Genomic DNA, 22,657 nt, shown 5'->3' on the forward strand with positions numbered 1-22,657 from the left:
ATAATTTATACTAATATAATTAAACTGAATAGTTTTTTTATTTGAATGCGTTAATCTCTAGAACTGCTTGGCGAATTTGAAAAATTATTTTTGCATTCGATAGCCTAATTCATGAATAAAGTTATAGGATATTTTAACACCACAATACGGCGCTTAATTACTGAGAAAAAATAAAAAAATTCTAAAAGAATGCTATGCAAAAACGAAGTAATGGGCTAGTAATACGACGTGGCGAATTGGAGGCCGACCATATCCACAATGTTAGTTAATAATATAAAATTACTTTTAAAAAGTACTATATAAAAGGCAATATTTTTACGGACAACGGAGTGCACGGGGACATCTGTATAAAGTTATAAAATAAACTTGTGTCGTTTATAAATATTGAATATCGTACAACGAATTGAGCAATATTTCAAACACATAAGAGGCGTAATTTGAATAGGTAAAGAAGTGCATGATGATTTAATACATAGTAATATAATAATTAATATTATTAAATAATATTAACGTGTCGTACATTGCCTATTACATAGTAATATTGATAGAAAAAAAATATACTGTAATATAATTAAATTAAAATATTATAATTACTTTATTGCGTTGTGATGAATTAAAATAATAGATTGTCGTATTGTATAACAAAAATATAATATAAATGTTTGAGAAAAAAATATTTGATTGTATATTAGCAAAATAATATTTTTAATAAGTTCCTATTATTAATAAAATTAAACTTTAAATATTATAATATTATTAATATTATTATTGCAATGGATTAATAATAATATAAATATTTGAAAAATTGTGTTCTATGAAATTTATAAATACAAGCCCCCCTTCATTATATATATATATACTAGTTTTACATTGATAAAACGTTATAAGTACAAAAACAAGTAGATTCATCGGGTTCTGAAATTTAATGCGAAAAAGTTAGTAATTTTTTAATAGTGCATTAAAAAAAAATGTTAACACAAATCAAATACTTATAATTTTTAATTTGTTATACCACTATAATACGTACATAATTGACTTCTTCATGAAATATAAAATTATTTTAAACTGATAAAGATTTGATATTTATAAAATATAATCTAAAAGCCGTCTATACACTAGATCAATAATATTAAAACGTACAGATCTGTTTCAGTGTTGTTAATCACATATGATGAGTCAGTAGTCAAAGGTCAGATTACAGAAAGCAAACTCATTAGATATAATTTTATCTATATTATAATAAAATTCAACGTTTGAATGTGTGCTCGCGCGTAAGCGATACACAGTCAGTCCATCCAAGGCCATTATTGCCCAGATAAGTGGTCTGCAACCGGCGGCCCGCGCTGCTTTTGTGTACGGCCCGCTTTAAATTTTAAAACAACAAAATTTTTTTTTATTCATTTCATAATAAATTTCAAAATTTTAGACAGTAGTTTTTTTTTCATAGTAAATAATTTAAGAAAGTAAAATGTAACTTTTATCCGGCCCGTGAACTTTTTAATTCGTGAATATAACCCAAGAGTCCAAAAAGGTTGCCTATCACTGGCCTAGACTGTTTAGGCGATAGCATATTTCTTATGATGTAACACAATAGATTATTAGACGTTAAAATATTATTTTAAAATTATATACACAAATAATTTGAATGCATTATGATTTATGATACTATAAAACAAAAATATCAATATTAAGTATTCAAATTAAATTGCAGGCATAGTTAATGCATACGTAATATAGTATGTATTCGTAGTTAGTTCGTGAATGAACACTAGAATCTGTATCCGAATTTAACTTTATAAGAAGTTATGTATATACATATAAGCACGATGTGCGGAAACATCTGCGATAAATAACAACAAACCAATAACCAAATGTTTTAAAATGATACTTTACTTATGTCATTAGAATTAATATTTAAATTTTTTAATACGTTCTATCTGTGAATATAGCTCAATTATACAGTCACCATACCAAATAAGCTATAAATTGAAATTGGAAAAAATACAGGAAAAATTTTTACGCTTCCTTTCATACAAATGCTCTATTCCTAGGGATCCCACTCTTCATACTCTCCTCTCTTGGCTATTCTTAACCTTGAAATACTGCAACGTCGTCGATTACGATTAGATTTATACTTTGCGTATAAACTTTTTTCTGGAATAATTGATTGTCCTAATTTATTGTACCTTTTCTCCTTTTAAGTTCCTACGCATAGTACTCGAACTAAAAATACATTTTGAATGAATATGGAAATAACAAACTACGCCAAAAACTATCCCAGTAACAGAATAATGCAATTTATTAATGAATTAAATATTGATTTTTTTAGCGTCTCACTGAACTTTCACTTATTCAAAGCTTATTATAATTAATTTTTTTTTAATATCTTATAACTATTTTATATGTACTTTATTAATATGTTATATTTATTTATATATAACATTTATCTTTAAATATGAACAATTGTTGTTGTGCTCTTCATTTTTAATTGAGCCTAGTCCTTTAAAAATTATATAAAATAAAATTAAAATTAAATTTGGTCCACTTTTAATACAATATAACATATTAATAAATACCACAATGCCTTTTTGGAGTAAAATATCGGTATGAAGAAATAGCTCTTATACATTAAATTCTTAAAAATATTCAAATATTTTAAATATTTTACCTCAAAAAGGTCAAAAAACACATATGTATAATTAAATATTTATTCTCATTATTCTCATACTAGAATATTTCACTAATTTTTTTTTCACCAAAAATTTAAAATTTAAATTTAAAAAAAAAATTTAAATTTAAAAATTTCATACGATCTCCATCACATAAAATTTTTTCCAAAAATTGAAACAAATGCTCCTGAAAATAAATAGTCAACTTAAGTGGCAACTAAAGACTTGATTATTGTATAGTATTTATCTTATAATCTTATCTTTTCACTATTTTCACTAAAAATAGTGTGCAGTTTTAACCCACTCTAAATATGCGGTAATTTGTTATAAAATGACCGATAAGCTGTGCGATTTTTGTCCATCGACCTTTTTAGGGTCAAAATCAAAATTGTGCGGTCTTTGGATGCAACTAGAGAATGATTGTTTTAAAAAGGTTGGGAACCACTTGTCTAGTCATTTAGATAAAGTCGGATAACATTCGTTTACCAACTTATTGATTTTTTTTTATTTCGGGACGCAATTCGTGTTCAGCTATATATTATAGCCTATGAGCGGCAAAACCTTTAATTCCGTCTTGAGTCCATATATGAGTATAGGACACACCAAAAATCTATAGTTCTGAAATTCGATCATAGGTGAAATCCTAGGCCAGAGAATGTAATGAAATCAAATTTTTGGTCGACCACAAATGTCCCAAGGTATAATTGGGTGATTAAAAGCTACTTGCGTCCCCAAAAAGATATATTTTACAGGTAGTAAATTCAACAGGTAACTTTCGTCTCATTTTGGGAACGTAATTCAACCATGTTATTCTTCTTACTCACCATAATAGTCATGAGTCATGACTGAATTGCGTCCATAAACATTATGTCTGCTACTAACGATAAAGTATTATCATAATTCACACACCTAATACAAAAGATAATATTATTATAGCGTGTTAGTATGATTAAATTGAATAAACGACCATGTCCGGTTGTCGCCAAACAATTCCCAGCCCTATTTATAACACTTACTGCTTTGAAAACCCAACACCTGAACAGTAACTGTTTTGAAAACCCAACACCTGATTTGATAGATATATCGTATATTATGATCGATCAGAATAACATAAAGTATTTTTCACTGTGCTATACATTTCTCAGTAAATTTTCACGCATTTCGTTCTACAGTGTTCATTAAGTGGTGTCAATGATTTAATATGGAAAAAATGTTTAGCTCAACATTGTGCAAGAAAAAAATTTTTTTTATAATTTATAAATCATGACTATAACTTTAGTTACCATAAAATGTTTAACAATGAAGTGCAACATTGGGATTTCACAAATAAAAATTTAAAAATGTTTTTAAAACTTGATAAACCAACAATTCATAATTTTGATTCAAATGAATATAAGGTCCTAATATAACCTAATTTAAGGTCACTCACAAGTGTTTATTACTTAGACTTGTGATCACATACCTAATATTATATTATGATAAGATATGATAATTTATAATATATTATCTACAATCTACATACTACATCAGCTACACATGAATTGCGTCCAGCTTTATTTAAACGACTACATGAATTACGTCCGGTTTTCTAAATTTTTAAGTGAAGTTGATTCAATATTTGTGGATTTAATTCTTATATTACAATCTTATAATTTAATTTCTATCATGGTGTTGCCTATAAATAGAGAAAAGTATGCCTATAACTTTTGAGTCCCACTAATAAGTATAATAATATAAGGTAGAACTATGGAAAATCAATCTACAGTAATATAGTATACAGCGTCAATGTAACCAAAAGTATGTATGACAAAATAGTGAATTGCGGCAATTATCACTCACAGTTATATGATTTAATATGATAGCATGATGTTGGGGAACATAAAACAATCTGTTTTTGTTCCAAGTTAACCAATTTAACGGTACCTACTTTTAGAATAGCTTACCATCAATCAATTACCTACCCGTGACACTTGTTATAGGCACAAGTAATATTTTTACTTTTTGTATAATAATTTTTTGAATAATAAATAAAGGTAGACATTACACGAATATACAAATATTTAAACGTGCATTTTATACCGAAATATGCATTTATTTGTGATTAATCGGGATTAACAACTGACATAAATAACACTCCAAAATATACGTAAAGATACACAGATTGGTAGGTTATATATTATACATATATTATAAAATATTACATAGTATGGTCACGTATTAATTAATAACATTAAGATTACCATAATATTAGCTGAATTTTTCTTTTAATTTGTTTTTTACTAAAAATGGGTGTGCTACAATTAAAACTACTAAACAAAATCTTAAAAAGAAATAATAATAATAACATTGGTTATTATTACTCAGGGCTTCGGTTCTTATGTTATAAATGTTATTTAAACATTTATGTTAGCATTTTTATAAAAAAAAAGTACCCAAATATTTACCCAAACAACTTTTTTTCAATTAATTTTTTTTTTTAATTTTTATCATTTAAAAAAAAAAAAATATATTGAATATAAAAACAAATGAACGAACGGAAATAACCAGCCATTTTTGTAGGTAATAAATTGCATGATTATATAATTTTTAATAATAATAATGATAATAATTAATAGTGTATAGTATGGTGAATGGTGGTACTAAAAATTTAAAAATCAATTACTTATTTTTTTTTATTGATTACAATGTTTTATATTACGATTTAAGACAGAATGAACTTATTTCCCACAGAAAATGATAATAAAATTAATATGTTTATAAATAGGTAAATATAAAAATACGAAATAATGTAAATATTCGTTAGTAAAAATGTAAGAACATTTTTAAAAAATCGAAAAAATAATACACACATGTTACATATACAAAATACAAATACAACCACAATTAGTGAAAAATGATCATACATAAAACATGTTTTTTACTTTCACAATTTATATTTGAAATATATTTTACAAAGGTATCTCACGTGTGAACAATTATAAATATAGAAAAGCGTTTTTTTTTTAATAAATTAAATTTAAGTTGGTATAATGATTAACTTTTATTAACTTCACATACTTAGAATTGTACATTTTTTCTTGTTCATAATTTAAATCTATGGTTTTTAAAGAGATTAATCATCATAAAACATGTTCCATGTAAAAAGCAAAAATATATTAAATATTATTAATCTTAAATATACAAAATATTTTCTAATATTAAAAAATATATAATTAATGTAGTATATAATTTAAAGTAATTTTAAAATAACTTATTAATATTTTATTTTATCTTACCTATCGAGGATTATTCATTTTATAAATTAAAATAAAACGACTTAATTTACAGTTTTAATTTTAAATAAGTATATTATAAAATAGTTCTATAATAACGTAAATTAAATTTATAATTCATATTATAAAATTCGACAATTTATATAAAAATGTTCGAAGTTCAATATGTATTTACTTTTCAATAAATTGAAATTTTTATAAAATGGGCTATTTATATATACTAAGCTAGCTAAATACCAATAAAAATTCTAAAAACACTAATTTTAACTCAAATTTAGAGTTAAGTTACATTGTTCACCCATATTTATTATTAATAAATCGTTATCTTAATACACGTGGTGTTCAACAAGTTTAGAAATGATCATTTGACTGATTGAAACTGATAAAAGATAATAATATGATATAATTATTAATAAATGAGATTATTAAATTTAAATATTTTACATTACAAACGTACATCAATGCTAGATGTTATTGCTTTATGTATGTATTAAAATATGGGTAAAATAATTAAGAGCAAAATTCAAACTTATTGAACACTCGGTATGTATACTTAGGCTTAAAATATGATAGGTTAATATTAAATGTTAATAATCCATAATGAATATAATAAATAATAAACTAATTTAATAATATATTGTATTTATGATGGCCGTGAAGTTAAAGGCTTTTCAGTTAGACAACTGTCTCGACCTAAAATGGAGATGCAGTAATAGGTAAAAAAACATACATAGGTAAATGGAATTCTATTTCTGTTTACCTTGTTATATATTTATTTCATTATTTTTCGAGACTTTCTCAATATATAAATATTAATTATTAAATAATTGAATTTGATTATAATAATTATATACTTTTTCATATTCAGTTATATTGTTAAATATTACTTAGTATTATTTTTAAGATGCAAAATCATAAAATGTTTATCAGATGAATATTAAACTGAAGAGAGTGATTATCTATGAATTATGTTAACTATTCATAATACATGATATTATATTAATAGCATGAATATATAAAATTAAAATTATCATCATGACAGTAAATTATAAATCATACCGATTTAAAATGTTTAGTGGGTATAGTTTCTCTAAATTTCTTCATTGTGCATCATAGGATTCATAGGCGGCCAAGGTAGTCTAAACATTCTTGGATCTGTAAAATTAATAACATTTTCACGTTTGAAAATCTTTAAAAATAATTTTATTTTCTATAATAGATTTGTTAAATATTGCCGATTGTCATTTGCGCATTACTATTGTTAATTTTGACCTTTTCTTGTAACATAGTTACGTATCTTTCGATTTTTACGTTATATACATTGTTTGCACATCGGCCGTTTAATAGGTCTTATATTATTTGCTTATCAATATAATTTACCATTAGAACTAAAAAAAGTGTATTCTCAAATGTGTAAGTTGTTTTCCAACTTTGATCTTAAAATTCATACATCTCCAAATTTACTTTTATAATATACAATTTTAAAATGTTGTATATATATAATTAGCAATTACACGATGGAATTAACAACTAAAGTGTACAGATGGACACTTTGTAGTTTTTTACTATCTATTGTTTAAGTAGCATACCGTGGAAACTTTGTACGGTGATAATAAATTGGTAAAAATCAATCGAGAACACTTTGTACGGTATAAATAAACCAGGAATTATATTTTACAAGATAAGATAAAATTGATAAAAATTAAATTGTGCAAGACAATAGATCGCAAATTGTGATCACGATCAATATGAGACATGAGTTTGGTGCCACAGTACAACATAACCTATACACACTCTAAAATACACTATGAACCAAAACCAAACTAATAAACTAAATCCAAAAATGTTTAGAATTTTCCAAATTGTATAATGATAACAAACAAATTGCAAAGCAATGTAAAATTATGACATATTTAGCGTTTTTGCCAATTGAAGAAATAATAATTATGTAAGTACCTATTTAACTTTTACTCTAGAACAATTTCCATTAATACCTTATTTTGATTTAACATATATTAGCGCCTTAGCGGAAGAATAGAACACCTAGATTCCCTCTTCAAATTTGAGATTGTAGACACTAAATGATTAATAATTCACATAGGACAAATAATTTTAGCGAAGAATGGAACAGTTCATTCAATAAGTTGATTGGATCGGCTAATCCTAGTTCTTAAAGGGTTTCACGATCTTTGCAATTGAATGGATGTGCTAGTAATTTAAATAAAAATATAAAAACCAAAACCAAAATACCTACATAAAAACAATTCACGAAAGGTGATGGTAAACTTTCCAGGGTCAACATTATTATGGTTATCTGTAAGAAATGTGTGAATTTTCCTGAGTTGTTTAAATATTATAGCTACACTATGAATTAGTAAATCAGATTTTCAAACTGAAGCGTACATAAAAATTTAAAGTTATAATACACAAAATAAAATAAGTAAAAACAGTCATACCAAAAGTAAAGAAAAAACCATATCATATAAAAAAATACACTGTAAAGACCAAAAAATAGATATCTTAAATTTTTTGAAATCTGTATGTTCACAATATCATGAAAATTAAATTTAAATGTTTTTATTTTATAACTTATTTTGCATTTATTTTGATTTTATGTTTTATTTTGACTATAATATGCTCATAGTAATTAAAGGCATTGATTTATATTAATATTATTATAGAATTGACATTTTTTAAATGACATTTAAATGTATATTCTATTTATATTATGGTTTTTTTATTTTATTTGTATTTTGACTATAATTATAGCTCAAGACGACATTTTTAAAATTTAATTAGTAGACCCGAGAGAGTTTACTATCAGGAGAGTTCACAATCGCTCTTTACTATACACAGCACGCAAATAAAATAATAACAAATATACAATTACTTTAAACAATTTGCAATAATTTTAATTTTTAAATTTATACATTATAACTTATAAATTATAATTGACAATAAATGTTTTGATAATTGACGAAACCTGTACCTACATAGCACGAATTTACTATCAGTTATTATTATTATTTATGTCTGTTAATTAATTGTGTTTTGAAATAATGAATTATGTGATATGTATATGTTTTTTCTATTTATAACAATACGCTGTCCGCCATATTGACTGTTGTTACTACCTAAAATGGTACAAACTGTCCGTGGTTTTATTTTTTCTAGGTGACCGTACAAAGTATCCTACAACCGTATGGATGACCAATCGATTTTTATCACATTTCGCTTAAGAATATCAATCTGGAAAGTAGAACAGACTTGTCGATACGTACAACTATAACTATTACTGTAATTACCATATTAACATATTGTGCGTTTATAAAATTATGATTACAATTTAATTGAATTAATCTAATTTATTTTTAATTAAATGTATATATTTATTACATATGATTTATGACAACTATTGCATTTTCAACTAAAAATTATTTTTATACCCTTCTATTATTCAGATTCAAAATATTGATGTATGATTATTTGGTACAAGTAAAACGGATAATGTGCAAACAATAATAATTGGCTACTGATGCACAATCGAAGTTCCATAGGTTTTTGATACAGGTAAACAGACGATGCGCAAATGATAACCTATTATGATAATATATAGATTATAGATACCTATATATTATGTATTTCAATAATATCTCCTTAAAAAGGCCGAATACCTTTATAACATTTTAAATTTATAAGAGGTGGAATAAGGTGATAAAACATAATTATTGAAAATTAATAGGTAGGTAATAGCCAATAGGTAGTATAGGTAATGTTGGTTTAGTGATTTATTTTTAGTATAACTAAACTGTAAAATATAAATCAAAGCTATCGATCTATAATATTAAGATACAAATAGTCTTTAATGACTTTGTTTATGGCTCTATAATCTATACATTACAAGTACTTATTAAATTTTTGCGTATATCGTATAAATAAAATAAAATATAAGTAGATAGATTAAAAACATATAAATTAGGTGAACTATGACGAATTATTCGAAACCGACATACATAACTGTTACATATATATATATTATATATTAAATTATTAATAAAAATATATGTTAAATATATTTTCAGTTTTCAGAAAAATAAGCTTAGTTCACTAAGTTCTATCATATATACAAGATATCGGCTATTATATTCTAACAATGTTGAAACTGAGAGACTGAGAGTCTGAAGCCATATTATATTAATGTATTTTTTAAGGGCATTATTGCGTTGATTTGAAATTTGTTAGAGCATTCTTCGATCATTTTTAGGACATTTTAATCCGGGTTCTAAAGAGAAGTAATAGTTACTTTTTAATTCTATAGAATTATATTATACACTGTTAAAGTGTTAAGAGAATGTTAGCGCACTGTTTGTTTTCTCTCTCTAGCCCACGCGCAACATAGACAAAACGCATTTACGCAGTCTAAGTAGAACTCGCTCAATTTTGGTTCTAGAGTAAATATACCTATTATAAAATTAAATTTTGATAATATTTCTGAGTATAACACGATAATTTTTTTTAAAAAAATTAAAATTTTGAAAAGTTAAAGGTTATTTAAAAATGTTGTAATTTATATCTATTTCTAAACGACATAATTAACGTTGTATTGAGAATAATGGAAAATACTCATCGTCTTGTACTCAGAAATATTATCAAAATTTTTTATAATAGGTTTATTTACTCCGTAACCAAAATTGAGCGTATTCTACTCATACTGCGTAAATGCGTTTTGTCTATGTTGCGCGTGGGTTAGAGAGAGAAAACAAACAGTGCGCTGACACCCTCTTAATTTATTCTATTTTTCTCCAGCACACAAATTTTTCGACCAATTACTTAACATATTTATTATCTTACTGTAAATTTATATAAAGTATATTATAATATATATATTGTATGAAAACTTTTAAAGACTTACATGCTGGTGGAAACGGTATACGAGGTCGTGGTGGTATAAAATATGGTGGTCGCATTAATCGAGGCCTAGGTGTTGGTGGCGGGTAGTACATCGCTGGAGCATTGAGTGGATTGTGGTAATATGGTCTTGGTACTTTATATGGATCTTGTGGAGGTGGTGGCATCATCATACCAGCATTAATCTCTGGATTCTAAGAAAAAAATAAGTGGAATTTAAAAAAAGGGGAAAATTATACAAAATTGGAACTGATTGTAAACTTTGAAATGCTATGGGAAAGTAAGACAGGGAATATAGGTACATTGTTGATATCACGTCCCCTTAAGAACTTTAAAATGTTAATAATATTAAAAAAAAAATTATTTATAACGGGAAACTCATTCTGCTATACAGATATACAGTAAGAGTCAACTCACAAGTGTAACTCGTTATTGATGAATAAGTTACTACAATGGATGTATTAAAATTGAATTTAATGATAAAACATTGCATATGATAAACGATTCTGAACGGAGACAGTCTCATCCTATTATTATATAAATATATTGCTATATTAATTATTTTAGTAATTTATTTTACAATTAGTAATAGATACACTAAAAATTATAAATAGGCAATCGCTTAAAATTAACCGAAATATTTTATAAAATGTTATTGTTTATAATAAAATTTAAATATATACGTAAAACTTCTAAGTGCCCACAAATAATATTTTTAAATTCCACATAAAATAACTAAATTTATTATTGTTCGTTTAAATAATGAACTTATTAAAAATGACAAATGTAGGCATAATATATATTTTCCAATTTTTTGTGAGAGAATGAAAGAACCTATACATTTTTCAATCCTTAGTTAAAAAAATTGAATATTTTAGAAATGTTATAAATAAAAAATTAATTGCAAGTTCTCGTAAATTTGACGAATTTATTCAAAAATCTAACTGCTTATATTTATTCTCACCGTGGAAAAACATGATAACTCCAACAATACAATTGAAAAATTTTCCGAAAAAAAAAACAGTTGCCATGTTTAATTGCCGTCGGTTTCGGATGACATCCGCCAGACCCCTAGATCACTTGCGTAGCGAGTAAATTATGCATAATACAAGTATACAAAATAGTTATATTATTTTGAATTTTTGAAATAAATATTTAATAATTTGCATATTTCAAAATCATGAAAAGTTACAGATTTTTTAGTGTTTAAATAACTGTTCTATGCTTATGTGTACTCGACACTCGTAGGTATCATAACATTTAGGTGGTTTTACGTAATATTATGCTTTTTTATAAATTTCTTCTCGTAAAATTTTGATATTACTATATAAATTTAATAATTTATTATTGTTGCAGTGATATCACATGTATTTTTAATTTTAATATTTATTAGTCTTATTGCATTATTTACTTTAAGCCGATATAATCTTAGTAGTCTAAAGACTTCTTTTTGTTTGACACCAAGGAATTATAATTATAAATACGTATCTTGCTATTTAGATGAAAAAAAGTAGTAAAATACAATTAAAAAAAAAAGAATAAGCGACACTACATTTAAGAATCATTACCATTTGTTGGTTGTAGTGAACATAAGATAGATATGAGTATATGACAACGAATATTGGTAGATAATCGATTTTTTTATATCAACGCATTTCAATATAAAAATGTACTTATTTTTAATATCAATATCAGTATATTTTTCAATATGTTATTATGTTATTTGTTATTTGTTATATGTTATTGTATATATCATTTATACGAATATGTTTGCAGAAACCTATTCTTGAAGGTTCAACAAGTCAAAACTTTTAATTATTTAATGTACTACCTGTAGATTTACTATTTTTTTTTTTAAAAACTGCCATTTTATGGATAAGTAAAAATATAAAAAATTGAAGAACTATAAATAATGAAAAAACAAAAACGAAACATTAAGCTATAATGTTTGTTTATAAAAAATCTAGCTTTTTCTTTATCTAACAGAATGACAAGTCAATCGGTGAAGATAGACTATGTATCTATGTAATGTTAAAGTAAATTATACTAATACAAATTTTGGTCAAAAGTTTATTAATTATTTGGGTCCGGTAAATTTTAACTCTTTGCCAATATATGTAAAAAATATTATTTCTAATGATAATATAAATATCAAAAAATATATCAACGATGTTTTATTTAGTGATTACAATTAATAACTGGTTTACAAGCAATTATTATGTACACTTTATTTATTTTTTAATTTAATTTAATTATTATTTGTAAGTAAATTGTTGCTTTTTACCTTCAACCCAAGTTTTGCTCTTATAAGGTAGATAATGTTTTTGTTTATTATTTAATCAACATGGATTTAAAATTTAAAAAAAATGTATTCTAGTTGTGCCCTAGTTTTCTTGAATAAGAACATTATCCGATGGGTAATATCAACTTTAATCCAAAATAATACTTTTAAAATTATTTTATTAATTTCTACTAATATGTTTAATGCGTTTTCACTGTTTAGGTATAATTCAAATTAGACATGTACTTAAATAAAAAATAATTAGTATAAATTTACCTTTTTAAATTTTGAAGTACCAGATGCAGGCTGTTATCAAAATGGTCACAATTAAATTGTATAAATAATTATATTAATTAAAACTAGGTATATTCAAAAAATCTAAATTTACCTTTTTGGGTTTTGGAGTTTTCTTTGTCACTGGTTTTGGAGTTTTCCTTGTCACTGGTTTTTCCGTTCTCCGAGATATATTGCGTGAAGTTTTATGATAATCTCTATTGTCATTTACTTGTGTTGAAGATCTAGATGGAAGTTCTATATTTGATTTAGGAAAAGACTGATTTTTAGTTACATTTTCTTTCCGATTTGGTGATTTGGATCGTGACATTTTTCTCATTCTAGATTGTTTCTTTGTATACGAACTCGTACTTTTAGAATCAAATTTTTGTTCATTGTATGATCTAGAACGCGATCTTTTTCCACGCCCATGTTGAGTTCGAAAACGAAGCGGAGACCTACTATGATTTCTATACTTTGGCCGATGTCTTGTCTCAGAGGAATGCATACTTCTAGTAGTAAATTGTTGTTGATCTTGAGATTTAGATCGCGACCTATTGCTTACTGTATACTGTGTCGGATTATGAGAATTAGAAGGAGACCAATTTAAATGTTTAGATTGTACTGAAGCATGAAGATTAATTGTAGAATTGTTAAATTGTCTAGATTGTACTGGAATAGGAGTATTAGACGGAGACCTTTTAAATTGTCTAAATTGTGTTGGAGTAGGAGGATTAGAGGGAGACTTTTCAAATTGTCTAGATTGTACTGGAATAGGAGAATTAGACGGAGACCTTTTAAATTGTCTAAATTGTATTGGAGTAGGAGAATTAGACGGAGATCTAATCGGATTTCTAGATTGTGGCTGACAGATTGTTTCAGATTGGTAATGAATTTTAATGTCCGACTGTTGCTCGATTTCAGATGATGCCATTTGTACTTGAGAAGGAGATCTTGATCGATTTTGTGATTTTTCTATAGCGCATTCATTTGGAGTAATCAACAACTGACGGTTAGGCGTTCTAGGCCTCTCATGAGGAACTGATAATACTATGTTTTCTAAAAAAAAATTTAATTAGATTTTCATAAAAGCAAAACAAATATAAGATAAAACTAGATTTGATTATAACACATTTATTAAAACTAATATTAAATAATAGAATTTCATGTAATTATGATTTAAAAATAGTAGATTTATTTATAATTTAAGATGACTTTTGAATTAATTTCTTATATTAATATAAATTTTACCGGAAATAATTAAAAAATATCAAAGAACTTTCTGTTGTTTAATAAGTTTAAAATAATGTAGTATTACATTTTTGTTATCTCTTATTCTTCAATATAAAATAAATCATCTTTTAGAAAATTATATTTATAAATTCAATTTATGTTCTAAAATTAAATTCATGTATCTAATCAAGAAAATTACACTGTTAAAAATTAAAAAATAAATAATTAACATTTTTTCATAAAAAAATTTTTTATTGACTATGTTAAAAGAAACAAGTATTAACTTCTAAATCAATTTTCGATCATAATTATTTTTTCTGTAAAAATATGGTTATATAAAAACTCTTTTAGATTTAAAAAAATAAGACACGTGCATTCGTTCTTCTAAACAAATTATCAATAATACACAATAAAATTTTATGTTAATTCTAATTTAAGATGAAAGTTCGATTTAAAAAAAGTTTACGTAGATAGATATCGATATTTATCAAAAAACTATAGTCAAGTAACATTGAAAACCAAAGAAGTCTCGAAAATAAGTTTGAAACTACAGGTTACTAAATCTAAAACGGACTGTCCGAGTTAAAAACTTTATTTATTAAAAACTTCTTAAGTGTTAAGTCAAAAATAAGAAATATTTAGTATTACAGCACATAATTAATGAACAAAAACAAAATGTTTAACAGAGTTGAATTGTGGTTAATGAATTGTAAAATTCTATTGCACGCTGTTCTATTCTATAAACCAAAACACTGCTTATGGTAATGAGAGGACGTTAAATTTGTTTTTAGTGATAGGGAGAGGGAAATATATAGGTATGTATATAAATATAATATAATATAGGTTGATTCACCAAGCATATTCTCCTCCATATTTTTATTTAATGATGAAAATATTTAAATTTTGATTTTTTTTAAATATACTTTAAGATCATATTTCCAAATTCTTGAAATTTTTTGTACTACCTAAGACGTAAAAAATATCCTATGGCAATACAAACTTCTGTTTTCTCTTTTTTTACTGCAAGTTATTTGATTTTTTTTAATGTTGATGTATTTACCTAATTTAAAAATTAAATGAGTAGTATTTCAGTTAATAAAGACAATAGTCCTTAAAAATGATTTTATAAAAATATAAAATATATTATGTAATATCAAATATGGTATTTATTATAATTTGACCATTTTTATAATTATAAATATTTATAAATTTGTATAAATTACTAAAATTTCAAATAGCCATAACCTATAAATAGACCTTAGTACACAAAATTAAATTACATAAAAACTGTAACTTTGAATTTTAATGTATAAAAGGAGGGTTCTCTTAGAAAAACAGAAGTTTGTATCTCCACAGAAAACTCCTTAAGTAATACAAAAAATTTCAAGAACTTAAAAATTTAGTTTTTTTAAAAACTCTGATCTATTAAAATCACTGAGTACAGCTATCTTACTGATGTATAATTATTAATTAGCAACAATTAGTTATTTTTTATAGTTTTTTGATTAAGATTTTTTCGATACAAAACATATTTCAAGCGTTATAATTTTTAATTTATACTTCATTGTTTCATTTATTTTTTTTAATTTTACACTTCAACACCTCCCATACACAAAATTACGGGATTCTTAAATAGAGGGCATTGCTTTAAAAAGTTTGAAAACCGATTCTATAAATGTTCCCAACAATTGGGAGGGAGGGCTATATTTTGTCTTGGAACTGTATTTTTTTAGAACTTTATTTTGTTGATGAAAATTGGAAGTCTCATATTATGTTTTCTTGTCCATAAGTTATCTATGGGGTTAATGTTAAAGTAAGGTACATAATTTCAAGCTGATGCAACATTTAAAGTCGTTCCATCATCCATGTTTAATTGCCGATAGTAGCTTATAATGCACAATAGATAACATTTTAAACAATTACTTATCTACATTTTTTTATATAGACAATTAGGAAGATATTCTAATATATAGTAGCATAACGATTTCATTACACCTGGAATTAAGAATTTAGATATCATTGTTAAAATGGAACTTGTAAACAGGCAATGGCAAGGGGTAAATGGTAGTGCTATTGTCATGTCTGTCAAATAAGCGATTTTAAAATGTATTGCACAACCAATCAATAATTATAGTAGCTTTAATTGACTTAATTACATTACCTCACTGCGTTGGTACAACACTCAGACTATATGGTCGGCCAGCGGCTGCTCATTGACTTCTAAGTTCATATTATTAAAACTTAATAGTCGATAATATTTATTTAGTAATTACAACAAATTATTTAAATATTTTTGTATAATTTATACAAGTGTAAATATGTATATATTTTTGATTTTTTTTTATGTTGGATGATGATCACGATAAAGATAATTATTATATCATTTGTGAGTTTGATAAATAAGAAAAAACAATTATAATTAGCTTCTGTACATAGCTTATAACGTTTTGCGATAAAGGTAGGTATAAAATATTATTAGTAATTGCTTATATCACTGACGACTCCACACAATTCCATTAACTATTTAGTATTCACACTGAATATACAAATATTGGAATAAATAAATGTTATATAAATGTTATAAATGTTACGTGATAAATTCACGTCTTAAAAAGCTCTCCCCCTCTACAGATATGGCCGTATACGACCATATTTATATTATTATTTAATAAATTAAATATACTTAATGAAATATTTTATGTTTACTTCCATTGACTCTGTGCATACTTTTATCCTAATATTCTTAATAATGGGTAATAGTAATACTGAGGTACTTAAAACATTTTTAACTATTTTGGAAACAATACCTATGCAATTGAATCCTTTTTATTGCTATTTATATATACATTATTAATTTTTATACATAATTACCTTGAGATTTTTGGTCAGGTATTTCTCCATCTGATAGCGCATCATCATCATCATCATCATCATTCTTTACAGGTGTCAGAAAACAATCTATTATTTTATCTAAAATTATATGGCTCTGCACGTCTGAAACATTTAAATGTAGAAAATTTTGAATAATTTTAAGTTTATTACCAAATTAAATACATGGTTTAATTAGTTTTATAAGATTTGGTTGAAAGGCTTATATAAAATAGCTCAACTTTATAAAACTCCATAAATATATACCTACCATTACATTTTGATAGTATAACAGGTATATAGATTAAAGTCCGTTTATTTAAATTGTTTCATTTATCTACTTACTTATGTATTTATCAAGTAAATTTTAAATTTTGGAATAAGTTTGGGAACAATATTAAAAATATGTTGACCCTTTTTGAGAGATATAGATATAAAAATGTTTTTTTCTATGAAAATTTTGCTTGGTCAAAAAACTTGAAATTTAATATAAAATTCCTCATAAGTAGTTATAACCTAACCTTAAAAATATAAAAATTTCTTAGTCCTACAATTTTTTTAATAGACACTTAAGTTCAAATTTTGACAAAATTAAATATTTAAATGAGAGTAACGGTTTTAGTTATTTTTTATCGTTTAAAAATATTATTCACGGGTCTTGAAACCAATGCGTATGTTATTGTATTTTAAATTAGATGATGAATTCAAAATATTGAAATTCGTTTTATGCTATCGTTTATTTATTCTACTAATATGTATCTATATTAACAACGATTGACAGTTATTCGATGTTGACTAAATAGTCAATTACTGTATTATACTCAATAATTCGAACCCCCATCATAATTCGAAAATTTACATAAATCAAACTAAACACTTGGTACTCTAAATTTTGAATTCGAATTATCGAGTGACTACTGTAATATAATATATTATAGCAATATGTTTTAGTCCTCGGCTCCACCTCGATGATAATATATTTATTTTAATTATTTAATCACACATAATTATAATTATAAATATAATTTTTTTTAATATCTTTAATTTTTACCGTTTGACAAGAAATCATTTTTTTTTCAAAACATAAAAAATGACAGGTACAATATTTATTTAGCAGTGTTCTCTAATTATACGAGTTCATTACGGTAAAATCGACTCTGAGTCTTGATAAATCGAAGCTTTCAGTAATTCTTGAAAATCTCGCGGTAATTCGAATACAAACGATTCATTTAAGTACAAATGGTAATTCGAAATTAAATTTTGGAAAAACTAACCACTAATACATGACAATTAACAATTCGAAATTTCATTCGTTCAATACTTAGAAAATTTGAAGTATATTTACCAAATGTATTTTTTATTATCTTTTCATTAGTAATTTACTATATAGTTGTGTATAAATTTAACTTATTATTTTAGATAATAATTTCTAATTTCTTTAAAAAATAATAATTTTTTAAAATAACAATTTTTAATATATTTAATAATAATAATAATTTTGTATTTACATTTTAAAAACAATAAATAGCTGTAATACAGCCTAATTTATTAAAATATTTAATAATTATAATACAAAAACAAAAATTTTTCATAACTCAGTAATTCGAAGTCCCGCCAACTTCGTACCGAGTCAACTGTATTTAATTTATTTAGGTGGGTATTTGTTTATTTAAATCTTTTAATTTTATTAATTTTAAAACCATTATAATTAGTATTTGTTTATATTAAATTATATAATTATTACCAGTATTATTTGAATATATGATAATTGCGAAGAATCGTGTTATTTTCGGGTAAGATAATTATTTCGTACAATGATAATATTTGAGTTTAATTATGTAAATTATACTAAAACTAGTTCATTGTTTATACTGCCATTAATTTTAAAAAAAAAAACATTTTTAAATTTGAATAACTAAAAATAAATTTTTCAATTTTCAAATTTTCAAAAAAATAATGAAAGTTATAAGTTACTCTTCAAATATGTCCTGTATAAATTGAGATTATATTCAAAATAAATCCTCTTAATTTACCTAACTTTATTACTCATTTGTTAATATTATTTACAAAAATAATAAACATTAAAAAATTTTTTAAGGTGATATTATCATTTTAATATATAGTGAAACCTCCCTTAACGGACACCTCTAAATATCGGACACCCTTAAATAGCAGACATTTTTTGGGGAATGGGGAAATGTTCACTACTTTTTTATAGAAAAACCTCTAAATACCGGACACTCTAAATAACGGAGACTTTTATGGCATTTTAACTTTTGATTCAATCATTTCTATCGTAAATTTGTGGAATTATAAAATGCATTTACATACATACGAAATGACTTCGTGTCAAAATACGATGCAATCTAAAGTATCTGATTTTTTTAATATCTATATGTTAGTTTTAATTTTTATATTATAAATTTTTTATATCTTTTTACCTTCGCATTTTTAAAAATACATAAAAATAAATTAAATTTATTATGTACATGTATAAATAACTAAATAAATAAATCAATTTTTTATTTCTCTAATATTATATTTCTCCTTGTAAATACCGGACACCTCCAAATAGTTCACACAATTTCAGCGACCGAGGGTGTCCGATATTTAGAGGTTTCATTGTATTATGTATTATGTAAAAAGAGTGGTGGACTAAAGTTATTACATAAATAAAACGTTGCTTGATTCATTTATTTGATTCTGTAAAAAAAAAACATTACATTTTGCATTTAAAACTAATGTCTGATAGAATATTATATTAAATATTTTATTATTATTTATTATCAATATATTTAATTGTCTTGTATCTATTTATTATGTGAATCTATGAAATATTTGTTTGAAAATTATATTAAAGTTTAAGCAATATTCATGTTATTTATACAGATATATAAAATAAATACATGACATAATATATTAATATATAATAATATTAATTAAGTATATAATAAATTAATATGTATCTATGCTCTGTGATTATATACTTGTATAAATATAATATTATAAGAAAGTAAAATAGTCTAATCATTCTGCATTCATCTATGTTATTCATATGTAGTATGATAAGACTACTAACTTCGTGTAACTACGATATGTAAAATGTTTAATATGGAAATTACTCAAAGAATAAAAGAGACAAAAGGGTAAAAAGTTTATTAAGCTATTTTTGATTATATCATGTAGAAAAATATTTTCCGTTCCTTTTGGAACGGATTCTTGGAACGAGTTCTTTTTGTAGGAACGAAGCTTGGAACTGTTTCTTTTAAAAATAAAGGGAAAAGAATAGAACGAATTCTTTATATTGAGGAACGTGAACAAAAATCACAGTTCCTCTTGAAATTTTAAAAAACAAACTTTTAATTTTCTTTTTCTTTTTATTTACGCGTTAACAACTAACTACTAAGAAGGTAATTTAAGTTTATTTACACGATTAATGAGTAATAACATGAATCCCAACTCCTACACACTGCAGTAACAAAGCTAATATTTATGTATCGGATTGTAAGAATACCAGGAATGTGGGATATAGAAATGAATCGATTGGCTATAAATGTTATTACGTATATAATATATATATATTTATGATTTTTATCGTATTAATGTATTATCGTATGGTTGATTGATACCGGTTAGATATTATCGTCATAATAATATTATCGGTTAAAGATTTAAATAGATTTTGGTGTTTTCCGAATGATTATTACGTAATAGTTTTTTTTATGTAGTATGTAGACCATACAGTGTACTTAGTATAGACATTGCGTTATTTTAGCGTTATTATGCGTGATGCAAGTTGTCAGATGCAAGTATTTTACGAACACCAGTGACCAGCCCGATATATTAAGTGAATAAAGTAAGTGTTGTTTAATTATTGTTATAATTTATTAGTTAAAAAGTTTATTGATTAATGATTAATAATTACTAATTGCCTATTTTGGCTTGGATGTTTATGAATTTAAAATTACTTTAATATATTGTATGCATTTATGAACTAAAAATTTACAAAATATGCAATCAAATATGTTAGGTATATGTATTAAAAATTTAAAAATTATCAATTATTATTTATTCATTTTTAAATATTATTATATAAATATATATACTTAAATATATAGATATACAATTTATATTTTATATTTTATGAAAAATACGTGAAAAAGTTTTTAAAAAATGTATTGACAATATTTAAATGTGCATTTTAAAAACAAAAATCATTGAATAAATAAAATAGTATTTTGATTTAGTAGAAAATGAATCAAAATTGTATCTAAGTTCTATATAGGTCAGAATTAAATTGGATTAATAGAAAAAAACGTGTAAGTAATATAAATATTTGAGTCCTAGCACTAATTATAAATTTAAATTAGTATCATCACATTTACCTAAAGCCTAAATTATAATTATCATGTAGAACTTTGTACTACATTGAAACATATTAAAATAATTAATAATTAAGTGAATAAAATATACGACATTGTTATTTTTTTTCAGTGTGTGCATTTTAAAAATTATGATGTCGTCTGGATTTGGAAATAGAAGGTTAAAATATATTCTCGAAAAATTTGTTAAACGCCTAAGAGTCATACCAGCCATGATAATGATTTTTCTGGTAAAGACTGTCAAATGACAGTTTTAGATTCATTAGATGATTTAGATGTGTCTGAACAATCTTTGGAATTGGTGATTAGCTCCAAAAGTAGTAGTAATACTACATCAACAGATTTTACATCAGATCCTATAGCAAATGGTGAGTTCTACTAAAATATGTTGTAAGTATTTATTTATGTAATAAGTTTTAAAAGAAATTTAAGTCTATAAAACTAAAATATTGGTTGGTTATAGATGTAATATTTTGTTTTTTTTTCTCAGTGGAATGTTTGCCTTGGAGTGGTTTAGAATCGTTTTTTATATATTATTTTTTTTTATAGAAAAAAAGGGAAACAATATAATTGCAAAATGTGTTCTGTGTGGTCCCCTAGAAAAGGAAATAAGTACAGCTCAAAATACACCGCCCAATCTCAAACGTCATGTTATGGTAAATATTAAATTAACTAAAAAGTGATACTCACTCACTTTAATGTAAATATTCTAATTATCTAAATCATAGGCAATTAGTATTAACATGGTAAATATTTTCAAAATGATTATAA

General features: G+C 24.5%; 1 protein-coding gene across 1 annotated transcript; it reads right to left on the minus strand.

Moving 5' to 3' along the window:
• Positions 1–6,569: 6,569 nt before the first annotated feature.
• Positions 6,570–22,100, minus strand: LOC113555832 (putative uncharacterized protein DDB_G0290521). Its single transcript, XM_026960392.1, has 7 exons — positions 22,094–22,100; positions 17,508–17,630; positions 13,519–14,462; positions 13,407–13,436; positions 10,854–11,043; positions 7,001–7,096; positions 6,570–6,634 (listed from the first exon to the last, which is right to left on the minus strand). Exons 1-6 carry the CDS (start codon positions 22,098–22,100, stop codon positions 7,032–7,034), a joined length of 1,359 nt encoding a protein of 452 aa, XP_026816193.1. The 3' UTR covers positions 6,570–6,634; positions 7,001–7,031.
• Between the last annotated feature and the right edge of the window lie 557 nt (positions 22,101–22,657).

Source organism: Rhopalosiphum maidis, chromosome 3, assembly GCF_003676215.2.
Source record: "Rhopalosiphum maidis isolate BTI-1 chromosome 3, ASM367621v3, whole genome shotgun sequence".
NCBI lineage: Eukaryota > Metazoa > Arthropoda > Insecta > Hemiptera > Aphididae > Rhopalosiphum > Rhopalosiphum maidis.